Source organism: Anopheles gambiae, chromosome 2 (genome assembly GCF_943734735.2).
Source record: "Anopheles gambiae chromosome 2, idAnoGambNW_F1_1, whole genome shotgun sequence".
Taxonomy (NCBI): Eukaryota; Metazoa; Arthropoda; class Insecta; order Diptera; family Culicidae; genus Anopheles; species Anopheles gambiae.
Window position 1 is genome coordinate 16,927,312 of NC_064601.1, and position 20,909 is coordinate 16,948,220.

General features: G+C 46.3%; 1 protein-coding gene across 47 annotated transcripts in view; it reads right to left on the reverse strand.

Annotated features, from left to right (window-relative positions):
- The window catches only part of LOC1269366 (low-density lipoprotein receptor), a 155,188-nt gene that overhangs the window by 43,812 nt on the left and 90,467 nt on the right, over positions 1–20,909 (reverse strand). For 25 of the 47 annotated variants that reach the window (XM_061644684.1, XM_061644708.1, XM_061644728.1 and 22 more), the window contains 2 exons: positions 15,739–15,858; positions 15,136–15,255 (listed from right to left, as the gene is read on the reverse strand). In XM_061644684.1, the coding sequence (XP_061500668.1) occupies positions 15,136–15,255; positions 15,739–15,858 (240 nt within the window). Of the gene's footprint in view, positions 1–10,476; positions 10,600–15,135; positions 15,256–15,738; positions 15,859–20,909 lie in introns of all 47 variants that reach the window. The other 22 variants (XR_009764825.1, XM_061644683.1, XM_061644707.1 and 19 more) reach the window with 1 other exon arrangement.

The following is a 20,909-nucleotide window of genomic DNA, read 5'->3' on the forward strand; positions in this document are numbered from 1 at the left end:
CGCAAGCGATGGCTCAAAGGATCATCGGCATGGGTTGCGACGAGCAATTAACTAAAATGTTCGCACGAAACCCACGAGGACATCAATGGTAGGCTCGCACAAGTGTACAAACACACACACACACACACACACACATACATACAACACTGTTTCGATATCTCTTCCTAGTGGTCACCGGGCTATTCGCAGAACCACAATCGGAGTGTGAGCTTCTAATGGATTAACAAGTGCTGCCGGGACCGTTCCTAGAATCGTCTCGCCCGAAACCCCCGTGGCGTGCAGGGAAAGGGGGTCAATGGAGGATGGATAGAGCCCAAACCCCGAACCGGAATATGGAATATGGAATAATGCAATCGATGCGCTTCCCGGGTTCCGCTTGGGGACATACGGTAATGTGGTCAGCGAGAGAGACAGGGGAACACCGTCGCCTCCGGAACAAATGGCCAGTTCGGCGAAACTTCCATTATCGTAAAATAAGGTTAATCTTGACGGATTTCAAAATTTCCATCCTGTGGCTTTTGAGGCCGTGTTCGCCCTAATCGCTATCGATGGCTATCGTTGTTAAAGGGGAGGTAGAGATTTCCAAACAAAAGGCTACTTAGGCAGATCAAGTTGGCGTGCGCCCGGCTCGGTGTCGGCCGTTGTCATTGCGCTAGCTTGTTGTTTGTGCCAAAACGGGAACGATCAGCTTCAGCCGAACGGCATGTGGTGGTTTGCTGAAATTAATTTCGCTCTGATGGAAACCCATACTGCAAGTGGCCATTAGTTTGGCTTGTTATTCTCGACGCTGCTGTATCCTTTATTCTGGATGATTGTATCCGCTGTTTTTTTTTTCAAACCACACTGATGAACCTAGGCGATGAACCAGCCACGCCACGGAAAGGGGCGTACACACGGCTACTCGCGGGTTCGGAACAGTGGGCGATAAATCTAGCGCCCAACCGCGGACACACTCACACACTCAGCCGGAGTTGATTCGCTTGCAATAAAAAGCGTTCTCGCTGTGCGTCTTGAGTGCTGGCAGGCGCACGAGGCGTTCCCGTTTCTTTTAAGCGAGAGCCCCTGCCCGACCAAAGCCGCAATCCAAAAGTCATCATAAATTGTTTCAATTCACCGGAATTTATGGAGATTTCTTATGCTCGTAGACGTTGCCGGGAGTGGATCGTCCTTCTCCATCGCCACCAGCAGCACCGCGCGGTGCTGGTCTAAACGCACAGGCGAAGCTTTTCATGAAGATTTACTTCCAGCTGCGGTTCACCATGCGGTGGCGGTAGTAGCCGAGAGTTGGGTGTTTGGACCGGCGCTACGACCCACCGAACGTAAAGATAACACCAGACGCGGACCCACTTGTTTGCCCGGCCGGCCAGACCACAATCCGGGCAAGGCTGGCAGGTCTTTTGAATGCTTGAATGGAAACCGGACCGGAGGAGGATTTTTCCTGTTTTTCGTTGCGCACGGTGCGGACCAGTGCGCGGAGGGAAATGAGATCCCATAAATCACCGCGTTCGAACCATTTTTCATACCTGGTGCCACACGGTGGAAGCGTTTGCAAGCCCGCCCGCTCTAAATCTGTTTCTGAAAGCTAAATTAGCATGTTTTGGGAAGCTTAAATGTAGAAGAATCTCCCTCGTTTGGGTGTGAACTGGCCCGGAAAACGGCACGGCGCAGCAGGTAGGAAAATGGCAAGTCAATTAGACCGAGCTTCAGCACAAAACAGCGCCGGCACAGGGAACGCCCTTACGCGAACGGAACGAGCTGCACCGCTGCCGACCGCGAATGCTGTGTCCAATACTGTCCGATTGAATCTTCCCAATATCTGAGTTCTTCCCGCGGCGAAGATTGATGGGACAAAATAAAGAAATAGCTAACCGTTCACCGATGGCTCCACATCGTTACCCTTCGTCCGTCGTTTCATCGTTTCGGTATCGACGTATCGCGAAGGGGAGGCAGGAATTGACAAAACGAGAATCGTTTCACTTGCTGCCGGTAGGCTTTGCTTTCGCCCGAGAAGTCAACAGAGTGAGTGGCGGGCCTCTCTCTCTCTCGAGAAGTCCTCGCCTTGACCTCAGGTGGCGCCGGAAGCGAAACGCAATATCAATGATTGATGATCCAAATCATGGCAGAGAGAGAGAGAGAGCTTGGTGGTGAATACCAGCCGGCCGGCAACCGGCCAGGTGGTGGTTTACTTTTCGCAATCGCAATGGCTTCGCGCAAAGATTTGCTCCGTTGCCGCCATTGTTGTAAGCTAAATGAAGCCTGTGAAATGTTATAAATCAGTTTGATACGCTCTATTTGTCAGCGGTGAGTCGCGAAATGGTATCCAGGCAGGGCGGGAAGTGCCACGGAACCTGTAGAAGACAGTTGCCTCGCACTGGTACAGCCAAACCGTGCACACCTTTTGGGCCGTGGTGGTTCGGATAAAATATTAAATCATTTGTTTCGTTCGCCTCGGAGATGGTACAGCACCCGGGGCAAGAATCCGGTGCGACGGGTGGTGTGCCTGTACCGACCGTTGCCGTTGTGTGTTGTGGATGTAATGATAATCTTTCCTAATGAGTTTTATTATTTGCGCTGATAGCGCAAACACTGCGTGTGGTAGGAGATCCCGCGACAGCTTCGGAGCGTTAATGTTAAGCCGGGCGGGAAATATTGTCATTTATTTGCAGCGTAATCATTTTATCACTTGCGAAAGCTGCATCCACCGTGCTATTAATCGCATTTCATCGTACAGATTAATGCTTTACATTCTGTTGCATGTTCTTGAGGTTGGGAAAGTTTCCTCCCTTGAAGTACGTCAGAACATTGGATTGAGATAAGCAATTAGAAAACTCTGCTCGGTCCGTTGTTAGCAACTTTCAGCAGCTTCCAGCAACATGGGAGGAAATTAGAAAACTTGCCAAGATTAGGGTAGCACAATTCTCTTCTTATCTGGCCTGTTCTTGCAACTTTGATCTTGCAATGTAGCGAAATGGACAACATGAAAAAAAAAAACATACACCCTCCGCTGTTCTTAGTAAAGTTTTCAGATTCTGGCCACGGTGAGAGACGGTGAGTGCAGTACAAGTTTTTTTGTTTTGGTCCAAGCTACGATCAAGTTTGGTTTGATTTTTAAAGCAATCGTTGTGAAGTATAGTGTAAAAAATCGTCTTCATTTATTAGCACCAAAACTGTTGGCGCTAGAACAAACATCGTAGCAAAACGTACGTACTTGGAAGGCCAACAAGTTGGAGAATTTAGCTGCTGGAAAAAATAGAAGAAAAACTCCACACAAACCTCAACGTGTGGAAAGTGTCAAATATTATTTGAATTTCTACGCCACAATTTCGACACCAGGGACACCCGGTCAGTGGCCAACTAGCACGGCTGCCTCCTCAACATGCCGAATTCTATCTCGGCCCGTCGCACAGTTACGGTACTCTTGAAGTCTCTCACATCACATCCCCCCGCTCTGATGCTGCTCTGATGGCGAAAAGCGTAGCTCTCGGTCAAGCTCGGCCGGAAAACGAGATGAGTAATTCAAAAGTTAAATAGACGACGCATAGTAACGTAGCGTGTCGGGCCGCTTCGCTTTCGTTCAAACGATCGCATCGCCCGCCGGAAAGTTTTAATTTGATGCCAAACTTCGTCCTTATTTTTCGTAGCTGTTGGGCTGCAAATATCAAACATGAAAACTTTCGCCAGCCTCCCTGTAACGATTCGGACGGCATTATGGGGCGTATACGTAATTGGAGAGACGCATGGAGAGAGAAAAAAAGATGGAACCAACCCTCCAACCCAAAAGCATACACACAGGGATGTAAATGAAAAATGTTCAACTCGTGATGGTTGAAGGGCCGACGGACTTTTCCATACCAGTGCCGATCGAGCTCGAGTGATTGGAGTTCGATTTTCCGTTCGGTCAGCGCATAAATTGGTCTACGGCGAGACCAACCGTTGGTCAAGTTCTATCGTCCAGTCCAGCAGCAGCCAAAAAAAAAACAAGCGATCGAAAGAAAGAGGGAGAGGAAGAGAGAGAGAGCTCGCGGACGAGAGAGCTAAAGCCCTTGGAAAATGCATTTGACAGCAACTGCCTGCTGGTGGCTTTTTCACTTGGCCTCTCGGTTAACTTGTGGGTCTCCCATTTCCCGGCACACATACACGGCAAAGGACTCAATTGACCGCTCTTGAGCGCTTTGATGAAGTTAGTCCTACATTTAATTTTGCTCGGATCATCATCCTGTACTCCCTCTGCTGCGGCCCACCCTCGCCCCAGTGCGGCAAATCCGGTTCGATGTGAGGTGTTATGGGGGGAGGTCATAAAGTTTTCACGTTTCCATGAAGTCACCTGGCCGTTGGTTTGGCATGCATGGAATGATGCCTTCGGGCGATCCGAAAAGCTTCTCGCCAATGGAAAGAGCTGCCATGTGCGGTACGGTGTGAGGTTCGGCATCCTTTGGCACGGCCATGCGCTGGTACGACGCAAGCTGGCAGTTGAGTAATCTTGTTTGCTCATTACATTCTCGACACGAGACCGCACACAAGCGCATACACAGTTCATCATTATTCTTACCGGAACGCAGTCAAATGCCGGAGCTGTATTTTTGGGGGTGAGTTCGGAAAATACCTGCAAGAGTGGAGGCAGCGCCACGAGAACGAGCAGTGGCAGCAAAATGGGACTTACACCTTTTTGGCCCCCACCGTAGCCACCGTTGGAGCGATTATCTGCATACGAGAAATACACATGTACACACACACACACATGTAAGAAAACTTTCATTGCCCTCGACTGACTGGTAGACGTGCGGTAGGTTCACAACCCTTGCACTACCCGGTCCTAGGCAAGCGAACACAGGGTCAACTGGAAGGGCGTTTATGTAGGGATAATTTTGACGGATCATGCCATTGGAAGCCGAGGGATATAGTGAGATTCTTTTGCACAGCGTACGGGACACGTACCTCCGGTGTTGTGTTCACGATTCCGAACACGTCGTCCCAGGGTGGGGCAAATCTTTCGACCGGTAATGCCGAAAAAGTATTTGATCCGACCGAGCGATGGTAATGAGTTGTGCTCTGCTGGCAGGATCCGTCCCTTGGGGGGGAAAGAATCTTTTCTACTTACTACCCTATCCTACGCCGCAGGTTATTATGCTCCGTGAAGTGACGTAGCATCGAAATGTGATTGGTTAGTTGAGAAGCAAACGGATGGGAAGGGTAAGTTTCCAGAAGATTTCAAATAATCTTTTTCTTCTGTGATGATCGAAGTTCCTCTTCTATTTATGTGCCTCCTTCATCTATCTCTCTCTTCATTAAACTAATGTACGTTTTTTGCTGCCAAATACACATCAGCATATGCGCTGCCAAAGCTCCACACTGTACTTTTTGCCTTTTTCAATTGTCTTCCCGATAGAAAAAGCATATTTATGCTCTATTCAGAGTTAATCAGCCTTAAAAGCCGTGCAGCAAGAAAGCTAAAATTAAAAAAATGCCCAAAAGGAGCATCTCTTCTGGCACGGGGGGAAACCCGATGCGGAGCAGTTGAACATGGGTTCAATTAGGTAAATGAAAAATCACTCATGAGATTTGGCTCGATTGCAAAGGCGAATAAGTGTGCTCAGCAACAGGTGTGCGACGGTGTGAGCAGTATAAGCAGCTGTTGTCTTATTTAGCAGAGATCGGTCGGAGGACTCTGTGCTGAGCTGGTGAAATCGTGCCTACGCTTTCCGCTGAATCAATGGGATGGTTTTCCCGGCGGATGGAAATCAACGTAAGCTTGTGCACAGCTGACCGCTTTCGAATGGAGTTCCTCGGCGAACTGAAGTAGGCGCAATGGCAGGTTTTGCGATACATGCTGGGACGATAAGATTGATGTGGGTTCCCGGTGCGCTTATTGCCCGAGATTATGCACGAGACCTGAAGTTGATTGAGGTTCAAGGTTGGCCGCAGTTCATTGCAACGCATTCGAACAGGCTTGAATGCTTCGCTATAGTTCATGCTTTAGTACAAAACACATGACATTCGAAAAAGTAATCTCAAATATCAGCTTCTTTTACGTCACAGGCAGTTTGCAACTGTTTTGAATTAAATATTTACAGCCATTGGTTAGGACATGAACCGTGGTCTAGCCTATTCCATTCATGGTCTGGAGTTACATTCGATTTAAGACGTGTAGGCATTATTATATCTAAAACACCTTGATAATGTTTTGCTACGTTTGGTTACGTTTTGAAAAGTAAACACTTAAGTCCAAACGGCATAAAAGAATCCGTCACAGAATTCATAGAAATACATAAACGAAAACTTCTTTCTGGCAATTGATTCCAAAAAACACATTTAAGAACTTTAGTTTTTAAAGCTAAAGATGACAAAAGAGTGTCGTGCATGCTCTGATTTACATTTCACTACGTCTAATCTTATTTCCTAGACTCAAAAAAAAAAAGAACTTGAAACTGTGACATGAAAGGACAGATCTCGTGGTGTTTTCCGGTAAACTTAAAAATGTTGGACACCACAATCTTGGTGCTAAAACTGAGAGCCAAAAGCATTAATAACTACGATAGGAGCAACAAAAAACCAACCGTAGCGTGCAGTAAGAAACGGCAAAAATGTTTCAAAGTTAGATTTTTTGTCCTCCTGTGTCCACACATGAAGCTAGAATATCATGGAAGTGCATCACACACAAACGTGTGGATGCAGCACAAGAGTGCTACCATGCACAGCTGTCCCAGCACACACGGTCATTCATTCACTTGCATCTTGGAGAAATGGCTGCCGGGTCGGCTTACCGATCGCCAGCTGGTGAACTGGTTTCAGGTGCCTCTGACCCGACCGAATCCCTGCAGCACCGCCGGCATCACAGCAGCAGCAGCGTGTGTGATATGAATGATATATTAATACGGCTAGCCGTATGCTGATACTATCCAAAACACCACCGTGCCACTGTACAACTGCCAGAGAAAGAGAGAGAGAGCTTCATCTTGTGGTGGTGTTGGTGGTTGTGGTGGTGATGAAGAATTCGGTCTACACCCAGAGAGTCAACGCATTGTGAATTCGAAGGTGCCATCTGGTGGGTGCTTTTCACCGGCGCCCAGGCAAAGGTGTCACACTGTGGGGTTGAAAATTGCACAACCCAATATTCGTTCGGCGTTCATATTCTGCATTCAGCTTCATCACTTCACTGCTATCGGGAGACCAGGTTGCGAAAGGTTTCATCTTTCCGGCAGCATGGTCCGCTCCGTTCGCGCCCGGAATACGAAATATTGTCTTCCACGGAACGGAACGGAACCGAACGGGACGTGTGTAGCTGTGTGTGTGCTGTGCATTTTCCGGAAACACTATCTGAAATGTTGAATGCGAGTCAGTGCTGCAACTCAGTGTTGCCCCGTGTCATGACACACCCCAGGTGAAGCACATCCATTTTTCATAACCATGCTCCTTTTGGTCGAGCTGCGGCGCGCGCGCGTGGTACGGTCGGAGGCTTTGGAAGGATTGTTCGAACCGGCCTGTCGTCCCAACAGTGTCGAGACGTTCGGTGCGGTCACTCGGCTTGGCATGGGAAAACAATTTGCGCCATTTATAGGACTGTTATATCATCTTCACGATTCTGCACTATCTTCATCCGAACGTGGAGGCCTGTCGTGGTGCCTTGGCGGCTGCCGTACAGTCAGCCACATCGCTGACTAACGCGATGTGCGAAGAATTGTTTTTGAACGTTTCACCTGTCAGGTGACTTCAACAAATCAACCCGACTCACAGAACGACATTCACTCGCAGATGGCAGCGGGCAGATCTTTCCTTTCCCGGTGTTTTTTCGGTGATACCTAACACCGTGCACCGTCGCTCAGGGTGACGGAACCGAGCAAGCCGAGTGGAAGATAGCATTTTTATGGGGTCATTAATATGAAAATTTTAAAATTTATGACTTTTCATTACTTTTATGGCCAGCAAGCAATTCCACGGAGGCTTCCAACAACCAATGGGAGCGAACTGAAGAGCTGAAGAGGAGCGATGGCTGGGGGCATACCGGGGACCACTGTCATGCAAAAAACCTGACAGTTACGTGTTTCTTTTTCTGGCGGAACGCAGAGGCTCATCTTACGTCTAAGCCACAGCTGATTCTCCGTCGTAAGTCGAGCCCGCTGCCACTTTGATGGCGAAAGATTACGACCCTCATTTTCATGGCTACGGCGACACGGCTAACGCTAGGCAGTCCCGCTGGAACACTTTATCGCGAGTGTCGTTTCGTGCACGATGATGGGCTGCTTTTCTGTATCCAGTACCCTGAACAAAGAAGACGGCAAAAGTCAAGCCAACGGGTGCAGTAAGACAAAACGACACTGCCTATCAGCATCGGAGCACGTCCTTAATCTTTCAGGAAGGCGCGACACCGCGAATGCCTCGGCGATCTGACGGTCAGTATCATAAATCATGCCCAGCATCCGGGCGGGGCAAGTTAATTAGCATGACAAAGGATTTATGCCCTCTCAAAAACGAATTCGACGTGAGAATGGTGGGCGGTGCGGGATAAAAAGTGAAGGAGAGAGAAAAAAAAATTAAAACTCAATCAACTCGTCAGTAAAAGAAGCACAGGGGTTAACAGGATCCCTCTTCCCGCCTGATGATAAGGATTATGCATCGCAAATTGAAACAACCCGCTTTGGGTGGCGCTTGACCCACTGACGGAGACGGTGGTTTTATCTATGGATCTTAAATTGTTTTAAACTTTGCTTTGATTTGTTAATCCGTTCATTTCAATTCGCTCATTTAATATGATACCAATTGAAAAAGATATTTATGACATGGCGTTCTATAAATTCACAAGAAGCGAGCAGCTTTCGAAAGGTAAGGATTCGAAGAATTGCGGAGGAAAAGGAATATTATGGTGGACAAAAAATCAAGCCTAAATCGTTGTCCGTACAAAGCTCTTGCCAAGCTCTTAAGAAAGTAAAATAATGTAACAACAGCTCAAAACAACTAAACCATACCTTTTACCTAGAAAAACAATTTCAAAGAGCCATTCTTAGACTCTGGACAATCCATCCACTGGTTCTAGGACTTGAATAAGTGGCAATTATGAACATCAGAAGGATTAACTCAAGCAAAGCTTTTTTGGTAAAACAAAATGGAAGAAAAACGAGTAGCTTTCGCAGAGATGACTAAACTAGAAAAACACCAGCATTCATATTTTGCCGCAGTCACTATATGATGGCTCATTACGAATTTGTCTCTGTTGTGGATTATTAGAACTTTTATCATGATTAGATATTCTATCGTTAGCGGCTTATTGGTTTTGTCTGCTGTAGAAACCCAGGCAACGGGTAATGCTGCTACAAACAAAATAAAACCTGTTACCCTCCCTTCCCCCAGTCCATTGGCGTGATTAATTTGCAGTCCCGAAACTCATCGATAGCATCGAGTATCGTTGGGAAATTATTCTTCCCAATACGCCGCTCGGGCGACAATTTCGGTAATGAGCCTGCCTAACGAGCCTCGTCAGCTAAACCCTACCGGCAGGATAAGGGCCCACCGTCGTTAAAGGACCACCTAGTAAGTAAGAGAGAGAGAGAGAGAGAGAGAGTAAGAGATGTCAAAAGCGCGGGCACCGCACCGACGTGGTCAAAAACGCGGCTCACACAATCACTGGCAATCAAACGGCCTAACCGTGCTGATTAAATGGGCAGTCAGTGCGGCGGCATCAAGGATGTGCGGCAGGTGTTGTTGTTTTCGATGTCAATTCGACTAAAACGCGAGAGCCCCGACGGGAGCCGCGTACTGTAAGTGGAGCCGATTGGTAAATGAGATGTTGAGTTTCCAATCACGTACGCGCCCGTCGAGCGTCGGGCTGGAGGTCCTTTTTGTCCTTTTCGATTGCGGGCTTTGCGACCTTGGAGCGCAGTTTTCGCTTCCAGAAACATTGCCCACAGTATTGATGGTTCAAACAGTGATGGGTTGAGTGAAAGGGGAAAAGGAAAGGTATGAATGAAGGAGTTTATACAGCGCATGGCAGCATGCGTTACGGGCAACTTATGCCATTAAATTAAATTATCTTTCTCATCAGGACGAATATTGATTTCATCCTGCACGCCTTTCCATCCCCGCGATAATGTACGAGGGAAGTGACTTTTTTTTCATTCACTATCTGATGCGCCCTGACCGGGTCAAGTGGGACCATAACACGTCACGCTGTTACTATAGCGTGATTGATTGAGCGCCGAATAAAATTAACTCCCTTTTAATTGATTAATGCGATTTACGGGCGGGGGCATGCTGTGGCAACCAACAAAAAAACCTCCTTCGCATTGACCGGGGTGTTGAACCGATGAATAAAGCACTGCCCGATGCATTCATCTACTGAGCAACACACTCACACAAACACACTTACATATAATACAACATATCCGAAATCTTCTCCACAGCTGCTTGGCGAGTGTTAGTGGATTGAGTTATGTGTGTAACAATAATACAAGTATGGAATGTTTGAAAGGGAAAGGGAATACTCACTGCAGGACATCTCATCGGACCCATCGGCACAGTCCCGGTTCTGGTCGCACATCCAGCCCAGCGGGATGCAGTTGCCGGTTCCACTGCGACACGTAAATTCCTCCGACGAGCACACTTTGCTCTCTGTTGCGGTTGCGGTTTTTGTTCAGCACAGCACGTCCAGCGGGTCGACAGATCGAGTTCAGTTTTGTTTGCATGCAGTCAATCCGTCGACGGAGCCGGTTCAGTTTCATTCGGAGGGTTTCGGAGATTGCGGGCATCGGAAAGGTGGCAGCATCCAGGATATTCAGGTCCGTAACGGTTCGGAAGATATGGTTTATGTGTATGATGAAAAATGAAACACCCAATTAGTATTTTATTTCATGATACCCCATTAATGTAATTATGCGAATGTGTCGTGTTTGGAAAAAAAATGGGGAGCGATGGGTAAGAAAAATGAAATCATCAGTAACCCAGATAGGTAGGGAATTAAAATGTAGGAAAAAAATGTGCAAGAAATCATGAAATGAAAAATTCACTACAGCGCGTTGATGAAAGCTAGGTTATATGGTAATTAAATACAGGAGGTCAATTTATTTAATGAGCAGTCGATGCAATTAAAAACAGAGGGATAACGCAATCAAGCAACCAGAAATCCAACTAAAACCAACGGGTAAAAATGGTAGATACGTGGAGTAATTGTTAAAACACTATTTACATTTGTACATTACAAGTAATAAGCTAACCTTCCATGCAGTTATATTTAAAGATTATTGGTTATAAGAACACACATTACATGTTATTAGCATATGTCTACACACTATTTATTTGTAAAAATGGATTTGTGGGACTACTTACTTAATTAGTGGTTTGCTTTGTTTTGCTACGTTTAGATATTATGATATGATGCCAGTTTAAAATTGGAAGCAGAATTTGAAATGAAATGAACACGTCAAACTTCGATCGTATCATCGTATAATTCATTGAAGTATGAAAGGGTAAATTGAGCGAGTTGTACAGAGCGTAAACCAGCCCCAGGTAAGCTTCCTGGGGCCATTGTTGGTAGGAAATTGATTGTAAATTAAACTGAATGTTTCTGCACATTGCCTTTTAATGTTTCCATGCCAAAGGTTACTCAATATCCAATCACATTGGCAGCATGTTATGACATGAGTTGATTAAACGAACCTCTTTTGTGTAGTCGCTGAGGTATAGATAGCCTCATCCGTACCGATACCCGGTCTAAAGTTTAACTACCATAAACTGAATGTATCGACTGATTCAATAAACGATACGAGGTGCAGGCCCTGTGTAGAGTAATATTGCAATGTAGGGCTTTTGGTACGCCAGCTTGTTGGATTGTGCAAAAGAGATGAATGTGCAGCCGAAGTTCAATTTGCATCTTATTTTCTGGGCAAGAAAAAATTAAGCTATTCAAGCGTAGACATTTAATGTTGATATGGATCGCAACGGTGTAGATTGCAGCGCCGATTCGAAGAGTTCACTCACAGGCAAGTGGGTACGAACACAGGTGGAACGGACAACAAATTTATCCGGTTTATCTTGACCATCTAACTGCTATGTTCAAGATGCCGACTTAATCGTATGGCTAATGCTTAACTATAAAGCATGTATATTGATACATATGAAACTCCTAGCGATTCCTCCATATTTGAAATTTACCTAAGAAACATTCAATTACCACAACTTTCTTTGTCAACACTTTAATAATCTCAAAATATTAGCTATACGGCTGTTCAATCTGTTTTGGCTATGCACGAGAGCAAACAAAACTTGAAAAACAGATGGCCTAGATCTAAGTTCTTGCATATGCTTTATGATATCTGATGCCGTGTTGTATGATTCGAGTTAAAACAACTTCGATCCTTCGCAATGAATTCCAAGAAAAGATGCATATAAAGGGAAACAAACAAGCCCATCTAAGCCATCTGCTGTTAGTCATTTGTAAAATTCACTTCTCGGCATGTCATTGAGCCTGGTCGAAAATATTTTTGACGTTCCTTGGTTCATATCAAACGGTTGCATCGTTCCTAACCCGCCCGGAGATTGAATCGCAACATAGTACCGAAATAAAGGATAAAACCCGAAACAATCTGTTCCGCCATTAAACCAAACAAAACAAACACACACACATAGACACAAACAAAAGACATAGATTCTCACCACTCCACTCTTTTTCACTCGGTCAGTCGCCTGTGGCGCGATTGTTGGCTGAAACTTTAATTACAAACCATAAAAATGTCGAGCCATCAACAAATGCCACCCCGTAAAGTAGCGCCAGAGTAAAATGGACCCCGCCCAACAGCAAATGGGCGGTGGAATGGATAAAAAAAGAAGACTAAGAAAAACAAAAAAAAAATACTCGCGACCCATTACTGCGGACCGTCTGTTACCGTCGCCATTGCCGATGACCGGACGGCGCACATGCTGGCAACCCGTGCCAAGTCCCTTTGTTCAACGGACGAATTAACCTAACAGAACTTTTAAACAGTGCGCTTCTTTGCTACGGTTGGGCACCGTTCTTTGAGCGACCGTTAAGAACAAAACAACGGGCGGACGGCGTTGGTGAGTACTCGGTTGAGAAAACCCGGAAGAAATTCTATCATCGCTGATCCCTTTTCACCAGTGGATGCCTGGTGTGCTGGCTCGCTCTGCATTGATTGTGCAGGCACTCGTTTACGCAAAACCGTGTCCATTCGAAACGGAAAGGATCACGTCATTCAGATGACCCTGTTTTACAACTAGCTGCGGGCATTTTTTACAAGTCTCGTTAGGTGGAGGACAAGACGAAGAGGCAGCGGACGTTGTTGATACGCTGCCCGGAGTTTCCTGGCGTACCATTATCGCAGTGAAATCTCCTTCCTGTGAAACAACAGTAAGGATGGACACAGTTTGAAGCTGTTGGCAGTTTTTACGACTTTACAGTATGACTCTTTTTTACTTTCTTCTGGCCAATGGAGCTGGTGGTATACAAAAACCATGGTTCACAAGATGATACTTGTTCGGTAAGGTTAAAGCTTTGCTATTCATTTGCCTTTTAGTGACCAAAAGTGTTTCATTTAGATACCTAACCTTTGTTTTTTTGCCGTGTTCGGTATTCTCTGCACCCTAGGTTAAACTCCGCTGGCTTATGCCAACAAATCACGTCTCAACCGTAACGTTGGAGCTTGCGGAAGTAAGCGATGCAGTGAATGGTTTGAAGCAGTGAGCAAATATTGCAACCATAATAAGGATGCATACAGTCATTAAAAGTTGCTGTTCCTGCAACATCCGCTCGTTCTGGCAGGAAATGGTGGCAAAAGCCAGGTCACACTTTGGGAGCCTCGAGGACAAAGTTTGAGAAAACGAAAAACAAAAAAAAAACAAGTGAGGGAAGTAAAACAAACTTCCCATTCTGGGATGAAAAAAAGATACCACTACAGTGCGACGACACCAGCAACACCAGCAGAATGGTCGCATGTAAGCTAGGGTTGAGTGAGTGTCCTGCTGAGTACATCCGGTGTTAATTCCGTTACGGAAATGGTAGAAAGGTGTGAACATTCCGGATGGATTATCTCCGGAGAGGGTCACCGGAACCGCTCAAGACAAGATGAGATGCTCGACGCCCGGAATCGGGTAAAGGAAAAGACCCGGAGGTGAGGCCGCAGTGAATTTGGAAGATTGGTGGTGCTTTGGGCACAATGTACCACAGGCAGACCCTCCTCTTCTCCCACCAAAACTCAACTGACTAAATTAGGCAACATAGTTTAGGGGATGTACCGGTAGACAGGAATAGATAGTTGAAGGGTGCGGTAAAGGTCATCCGGTAAATTGGTGATCCCTATATATATCTATATATACCACACCCAACTAAGGGGCGTCGGGGTAATACATTCTCCGGGGCGGCTTAACCATTTTCCGGAATAAGGGAAAGTAACGATTTTCGCCAAAGGTGGTCAAATTTCAACCAGCCTATGAGGGGCAGAAAAGCGCTACAGCAACGAGAGCGGTCCGGGCTATCGGTGCGGGAAATCGTTCCGGATACTCAGGTAGAACGGCGTGCGAGTTTGCGGGAAACGAACGAGAAGGCTCGAAGATTTATTTCCTCGAAGATATACGGGCACCTTCCCGGGAAGTTTCCAAATCTTTCGTTCCGCAACGGGTCGGTTCCGATTTTCTCGGTGTTGTCGAAATTTTGAGGACGGTTCGATCGTGATTTAAGCTAAGCCGAGCCGACTGGGGGGATTGAGTTTATGTACTGCCGGGTTGAAGATTCGCAGGAGGGACAGCGGGTGAGACACAGAGATGGAGGCGGCAGAAACGGAGGTAGTGTGTACGAAGGCGTCTGACAGTTTGGGACGGATATTGATCTCCATCAATTTGTTGCCGGAAAGCGGGTGCGATTACGTGCGTATGTATGTGGGTTTCTTCGATTATGTGCCATAAGTGGGAAGTAACGGAGGTCATGTGTAGTGTACAGCAGGTCGAGCGCCTCCTGGGATGTGTAGGCTTAGCTAGGATGTGCTACATTACCGCCCTGGCGGTGATGCTCGTCGTGCGGGTCCCGATGGCTGGCAGCGCGTTGTTTGGCAGACGACGATACAAACCAACATCGAAACGATTTGTTGGTTTTTGTTGTTACGTTTGAGGTAATGCCGGGCTACGTCACGATTAACTTACCACAGTTCTGCTCGTCCGAACCGTCGGGACAGTCCGCCTCCCGATCACAGAGCCACGTTTTGGGGATGCAGCGGTCCGCCGTCTTGCAGAGCACCTCGTTTGCCGGACAGGTTTTGACAACTATACATACAGCGACAGGCACAACACGATCGCAAAACCATAAACCGCAAGCATTACACAAGCATTTAAGCACGAATTCCAAAGCCAACATAAAGACGGTGGGTTAACATATTAAAGTACAAGAGAAAGGGATTAGAAAGAAGAAAAATGCATACGAAACCACAACACAGAGTAAAGGATAGTAGTAAAAAGAGAGCACAGCGAATAGGAAAAGCAAGAAAAACCGATCAACGCGTGAGCTAAAACGATAAAGCATCGATCTCATCATGCTGTAGAGCTGTTAGCAGCGGAAGCACGGCATGATACTAAAGCGAACGTAAAGATGTGTGGGTCGTTTGGGAGCAAAAATTATAAAGGTGAAGGTGTCACAAGGCTGTCCCAAAACATAATCTCCACCATCCAACACCGCGGTACAAAAAATCACAGCGAGCGTGTAGAAGGGTCGATAGGACATGGCGACGACACTGATGGATTTCTACTTACGGCATTGCTGGGCGTCCTCGTCCGATCCGTCGGCACAGTCTCGTTCACCGTCACACTGCCAACGCTTCAGGATACACCTACCGTTCTTGCAGCGGAATTTGTCACCGGGACAGGAGCTCTCTGGAGAGGGGAATAGAAATAGAAAAGGGCGTGTATTAGAAAATGCTTTTCACATCTGTAAGCGCGATAGCCGAGAAGCTTCCCACAGATTCCCACAAATAGGACATTGCAAAGTGAAAACCGAGGAATAGAGGAAATATTGAAGTAGTACGTAAGAATTAACCCCCTAACGGGACTTAGGTGGCTTGTGAACAATCATATAGTATTTCCTCGTATCCGCAATTATAACAATAAGTCATTATAGTTTGTTGGAATCTCATAACAATGGCTCAAAATTATACCCCATGGAAAGATAATCCCATGGAGGAGGAATGCCAACCTGCACACCGTGCTGCATGAGATGACAGAAACACAACAGAAACAAACACATCAAAAGACATTGATGCAAACCGGCACCAGTTTCCGAACGTAGGCGTTGTCCTAGATCAAGCGAAAATTAATTAGCAACAAATGCTAGCCCGGCCCAAGCACGACTTCAAACGGATTTCCAACCCCCGCAGTCTCCGCTCGTGTCGTATATTGATTCACAAAGTACCCGAAATTGATACCGACGCCAGGGAGAAAATCCTTTGATAGCGGAAACCGCACCGCGGGCAGATTAAAGGGGTTACACTGCTCCAAACCGCAGACCTGCAGCCGAACGGCGCAAGCCGAAGCACACGTACGCTGCCTGCACACGTGCTCCCGTCGCAATAATGGTGGCAAATTGTCACTTTCAGCTGACAAATTGGCGCGAGTTATTAACGGGGCTTACATCAGCCGCTGCGACAGGAACATGCTCATTTCAGCCGGCATGAAAAACAAAAAAAAGGACGAGCACATGGCAGGAGCGCTAGTTACGCGTTAAATGGCGCATGAGAAACGTACGTTTGATGTTTGTTCGGTGGAAACGAGGATGTGTGGTGTGGTTTGCTTTATTTCTCGTTTGAAGGATGGACATTGTATACGCTTTATTCGTGCGACTTTATATGCTGCTCCAAAGTGTCATTCAGTTCACATTTAATGAAAAAAAGAAATATAACGATCATTCGATTACTGTGCAATGTGTGCAACCGAAATGACCAACTTACAAAAGCCGAGTTTTCCGAGCGCATGTTTATGGTTTTCAATTTTTGCTGACAACCAAGCAATTTAGTAGCACGTAACGCGAAATGCAAGCAAAAACAAATGAACCGAAAGCCACAAATACATTTTGCTTCGTGGAAGGTCCCGGTGCCAAAATTGTTCCCCCCTTTCGGCAAGTGGTGCGGTTCGCCGCTAACATGTGGCAAAATGGGAAGCAGCGTTCGTCAACGAAAAGTGACACTAAACTGTCGGGCTGTTGCAGAAGCATTTTGTCGTCATGTTGCCACGAGCGTCCCAATGTATCCGAACTTCTTGCTCCGGTGCCTTTTGGCCATGGATATGGGCTATGATACTGTGTTGTGTTGCCCTGTCCATCCACACAACAAACGGTCGCTCTTGACGGTCTTTGGCGGCAGCCAACAACCAACCAACTAACACCGTATTTAATTAAAAACTGTACTGTTCTCCTCTGGCCACAAGTTACATGAGCCCGCCCCGAAAGCCCAGCACGTTGTATCGCTAGCCCGCGAACGTTGTATGTTGTGGTGTTGCATTTTTTTACACATTGCCCCTTAGTTGGTATATCATATCGGGGCGTACGGGCGTACGAGGAGTGAGTGAGTTTTGATTAAAATTTATGATAACATAATAAGCATTGAGCGTCAGAGAGGGAGAAAGAGTGTGAGGAGCCAATTAATTTTTGGGGAAAAATAGGATACATAATGTGATAGCGTGCAAGGTTATAACATAAATTAAAGTCTTTTGTTTTAAAATCATCAATCGAACAATTGAAGTTCCATTAAGTTGAGAAAAAACTTTTAACATATCATATTTTATGTCGAAACACTAAAAAATTCATTCATACATTTACAATTAAGTTAACAAATTGTATTAAATGTAATTAAAAAAAAATTTAAACCTTATCTATTCTATTTAATTAACTAAATTCATTGTTAAATCGCACTACAATACGTCTTCAGCTCATGAAACGTTGATTGGCGCTAACCATCAGTAGAAAATAACCTACAAAAACAACTATATCGTATGGATAGAGAAAAAAAGCAAGGCATCCCCCGTATCTCATAATATGCACCATTGTCAATAGCATCTTTTCCATAACTACATTTCCATCGGTGCTGATTCAGATACGAAACCATCGTAGATCCTTGCAACAAACTGAGCAGAGTACAGCAGCGTCCGAGATTTATAGAACTGCTCGGTGTTCCCCGTGTGCCAGCGCACAGATAAACTACCTCTCCCTTAACCGTATCACTGCCGGAGGTTATCATTCCGATGGTCTTTCGGTTAGGTCGATGAGTCGTTGCGCTCCGGTTGGAGAACGTGCCGCACCAAGACACGAACGTTGGCCCAATCAGACGTTGGCCGCTCGATTCAGGGCGGCCACATCATGTGTTCGTAATAATCAAGCATTCTTTCGCCCGCTAGCCCTGCCTATGTCCAGCACTGGCAAGGTACACCGAAACGGCCCCAACCACCAATGGTGTATCGTATTGAAAGAGAGAAAAAAGAAAGCACGAAGACGAAGAAAGATTGCCAATTGCCGGTGGCCAGACAACAAAAGCGTGCGCCACTGTGTTTGGGGTTATGATTGATTGCATTTCCGCTGGCTTCCGGTCGGCTTTGGCAGGGCGAAGCATTGAATTGATGGCCCGATGCTTTGCACGCACTACACTGCCCGCCGTTGGGCGGGATGCGGGTTCGACCGTCTTATGTTTGACGGGCGGCCAGGAGGCAGGCCACGTAGGCGCACTGTCAGTTGGGTTTCCACATAAATCTGCTACAAATTGGTTTTCGGGGGCAGATATTTGGAGCGGTTGCTAACAGGTTTCGTGATTTCCTAATCGGACCGCTGGCGTGCGGTACCAATCAGGACGGTGCATCGCAGAGGGTGCATCTCGTCTACCGGCTAATGGTTGGCTTTTGTTTGGCAAGCCTGTCAGTCGAGAAGCTAATAAAAACAAACTTTGATTTTATGCCATGCCACGAGCCCGCATCCAGTGCCGCTAAAGATAACAAGGGTCGATGATACATACACACACACACACACATCGTACCGCAGAAAACCACAGATCGTTTTGCGTGAAATAGCATTGTTTGACCTCTCCTTGGCTTTGATGAAATGTTGCGAAAAGCTAGAGCAGCTCTGTATCTATATTTAGCAATAAAATTTGTTTGAAGAAGAGCTACCAGTGCTAGATTATGAAATGCTAAACATACTGCAACCTCGTTATCGCTGGCCCTCTTACGTTGCACGAGGGGAATAACCTACCGAGAAGATAAGAGTGCCCAAAAAGATTGCTACATATATTACTCGAATTTTTTTACAATTTCATACATAATGACTCGTTGTCGGACTTTCTTTTACGGTTCTGTCGACAATCAGCGAATAAACCATTCATGTAAACGCTTTGTTCCGTGTTCGAAGAACTAAGGTAAATTCCTTATAAGTCATTCCTCACGGTCGCTCACGAGTACGTATCAAAACCTAGTTTTCGCATCACAACCTTACTTTTCTTTCACAAAAACACAACCTCAAGCGACAGCCATTCACATTCATGTGCCTGAGAGTTTTTCTTTTTCTTTCTGGTTTGCTCGTCCTACATCTAGCCGTCACTGAGCTTAAAGCGTACCTTCCAGTGGCATCACACATACCACTTTTCCACGTGGTTTAGCAACATTAAGTCCCACCGTCACGTGGCTCCACAAACACGAAGGATACACATTGGCCGTGTTCATTGGTGCTGCTGGTGCTGGTTGCATTATTAAATACTTATTTTCAAGATGTCAGCGGGATTAAAACTTCACCGTAAATTTTGCCCCTCACCGGTAAGCCTTCCCTTTTGCAACTGACTGCCCTGTTTATCTGGGGCAGCGTGTTTATCATCAACCTCTTGGAAAGCCATGAGACCGGAGCTGACAAGTTTGGGGAAGAAATGTTCAAGCTTCCGAGAATCTCCGTGTGCAAATGAAGCTCGGTGGTACTAACTTCGCGAGGGAACAGTACGCACGTACTGATGGAGGCGCCTAATGATTTTTAGCTGTATGTTTAAGAAGAACTTTATTTAAAATGACATTCTTGGGCCTGCTTCGGTAAAGCACCACCCTAGCAGGTACGCTCGGGCACAGTACTGGTGTTTGTCGATTGTGCTACAATTTCGTTACGACGATTGCATAAACGCCCCGACGGGCACCGTTGTGAACAAGGCTGAGCGTTGCGAAGAGGTCACAAAACAAGTTTAAATTAACCCTTCAACACATCCTGACCTTCAAGCCTTGTAGTATGGAGCTGGCACAAGTGTCGGGGAAACCGTACCTCAACGGACGATATAATAAAACCGAAACGTAACACCTTTCGATGGCACTTGCTTCTACATTGCGCTCGCTGTAAATTTGCTAACCTGTTCACAGTCAATTATTCGGTTGCTGGTTCGCTGGGAAGGAATGTTGGGCCCCTTCCCTCCTCCCTTTCCATCATGTGCGACAAATTTGTGCTAACAGTTTCGTTGCGGCAGAAAACTGAATAACCCTGTTAGGGGACGTTGATGGCACCTCATCTCCGTTTTGTGGTGGGCAAGAGTCCTTCGGGTTGAGAACGTTCGCTCTGCTCTGTGAATTACTTACAACGCACGCCATCCTCCCCCCGACCCAGCTCCCAGCGGTTCCAAAAGCTTCACTTGGGTATGTTGTAATGCGCTTGTCGAAGAAGCGCTGCGTTGTGTTTTTGTGCTAGAATTTTCCTATTGTTGTGGTGTACCTTTGAGAGAGGGGCCAGGAATGGTCGTAGCTCCCCCTCGGGATGCAGTTAGACCTGCACGAGCTCACTGAGCGAACGGCACAATAATAAAATCATTAGATTCTATTCTCATTCCAGTCACGTACCGGTACCAACGACGACCAGCAATGACACTGTGGGGTGAGCATTTTACAGCGCGAGCGCTTTCAATGATAGCATTTTGAAGTTCTTC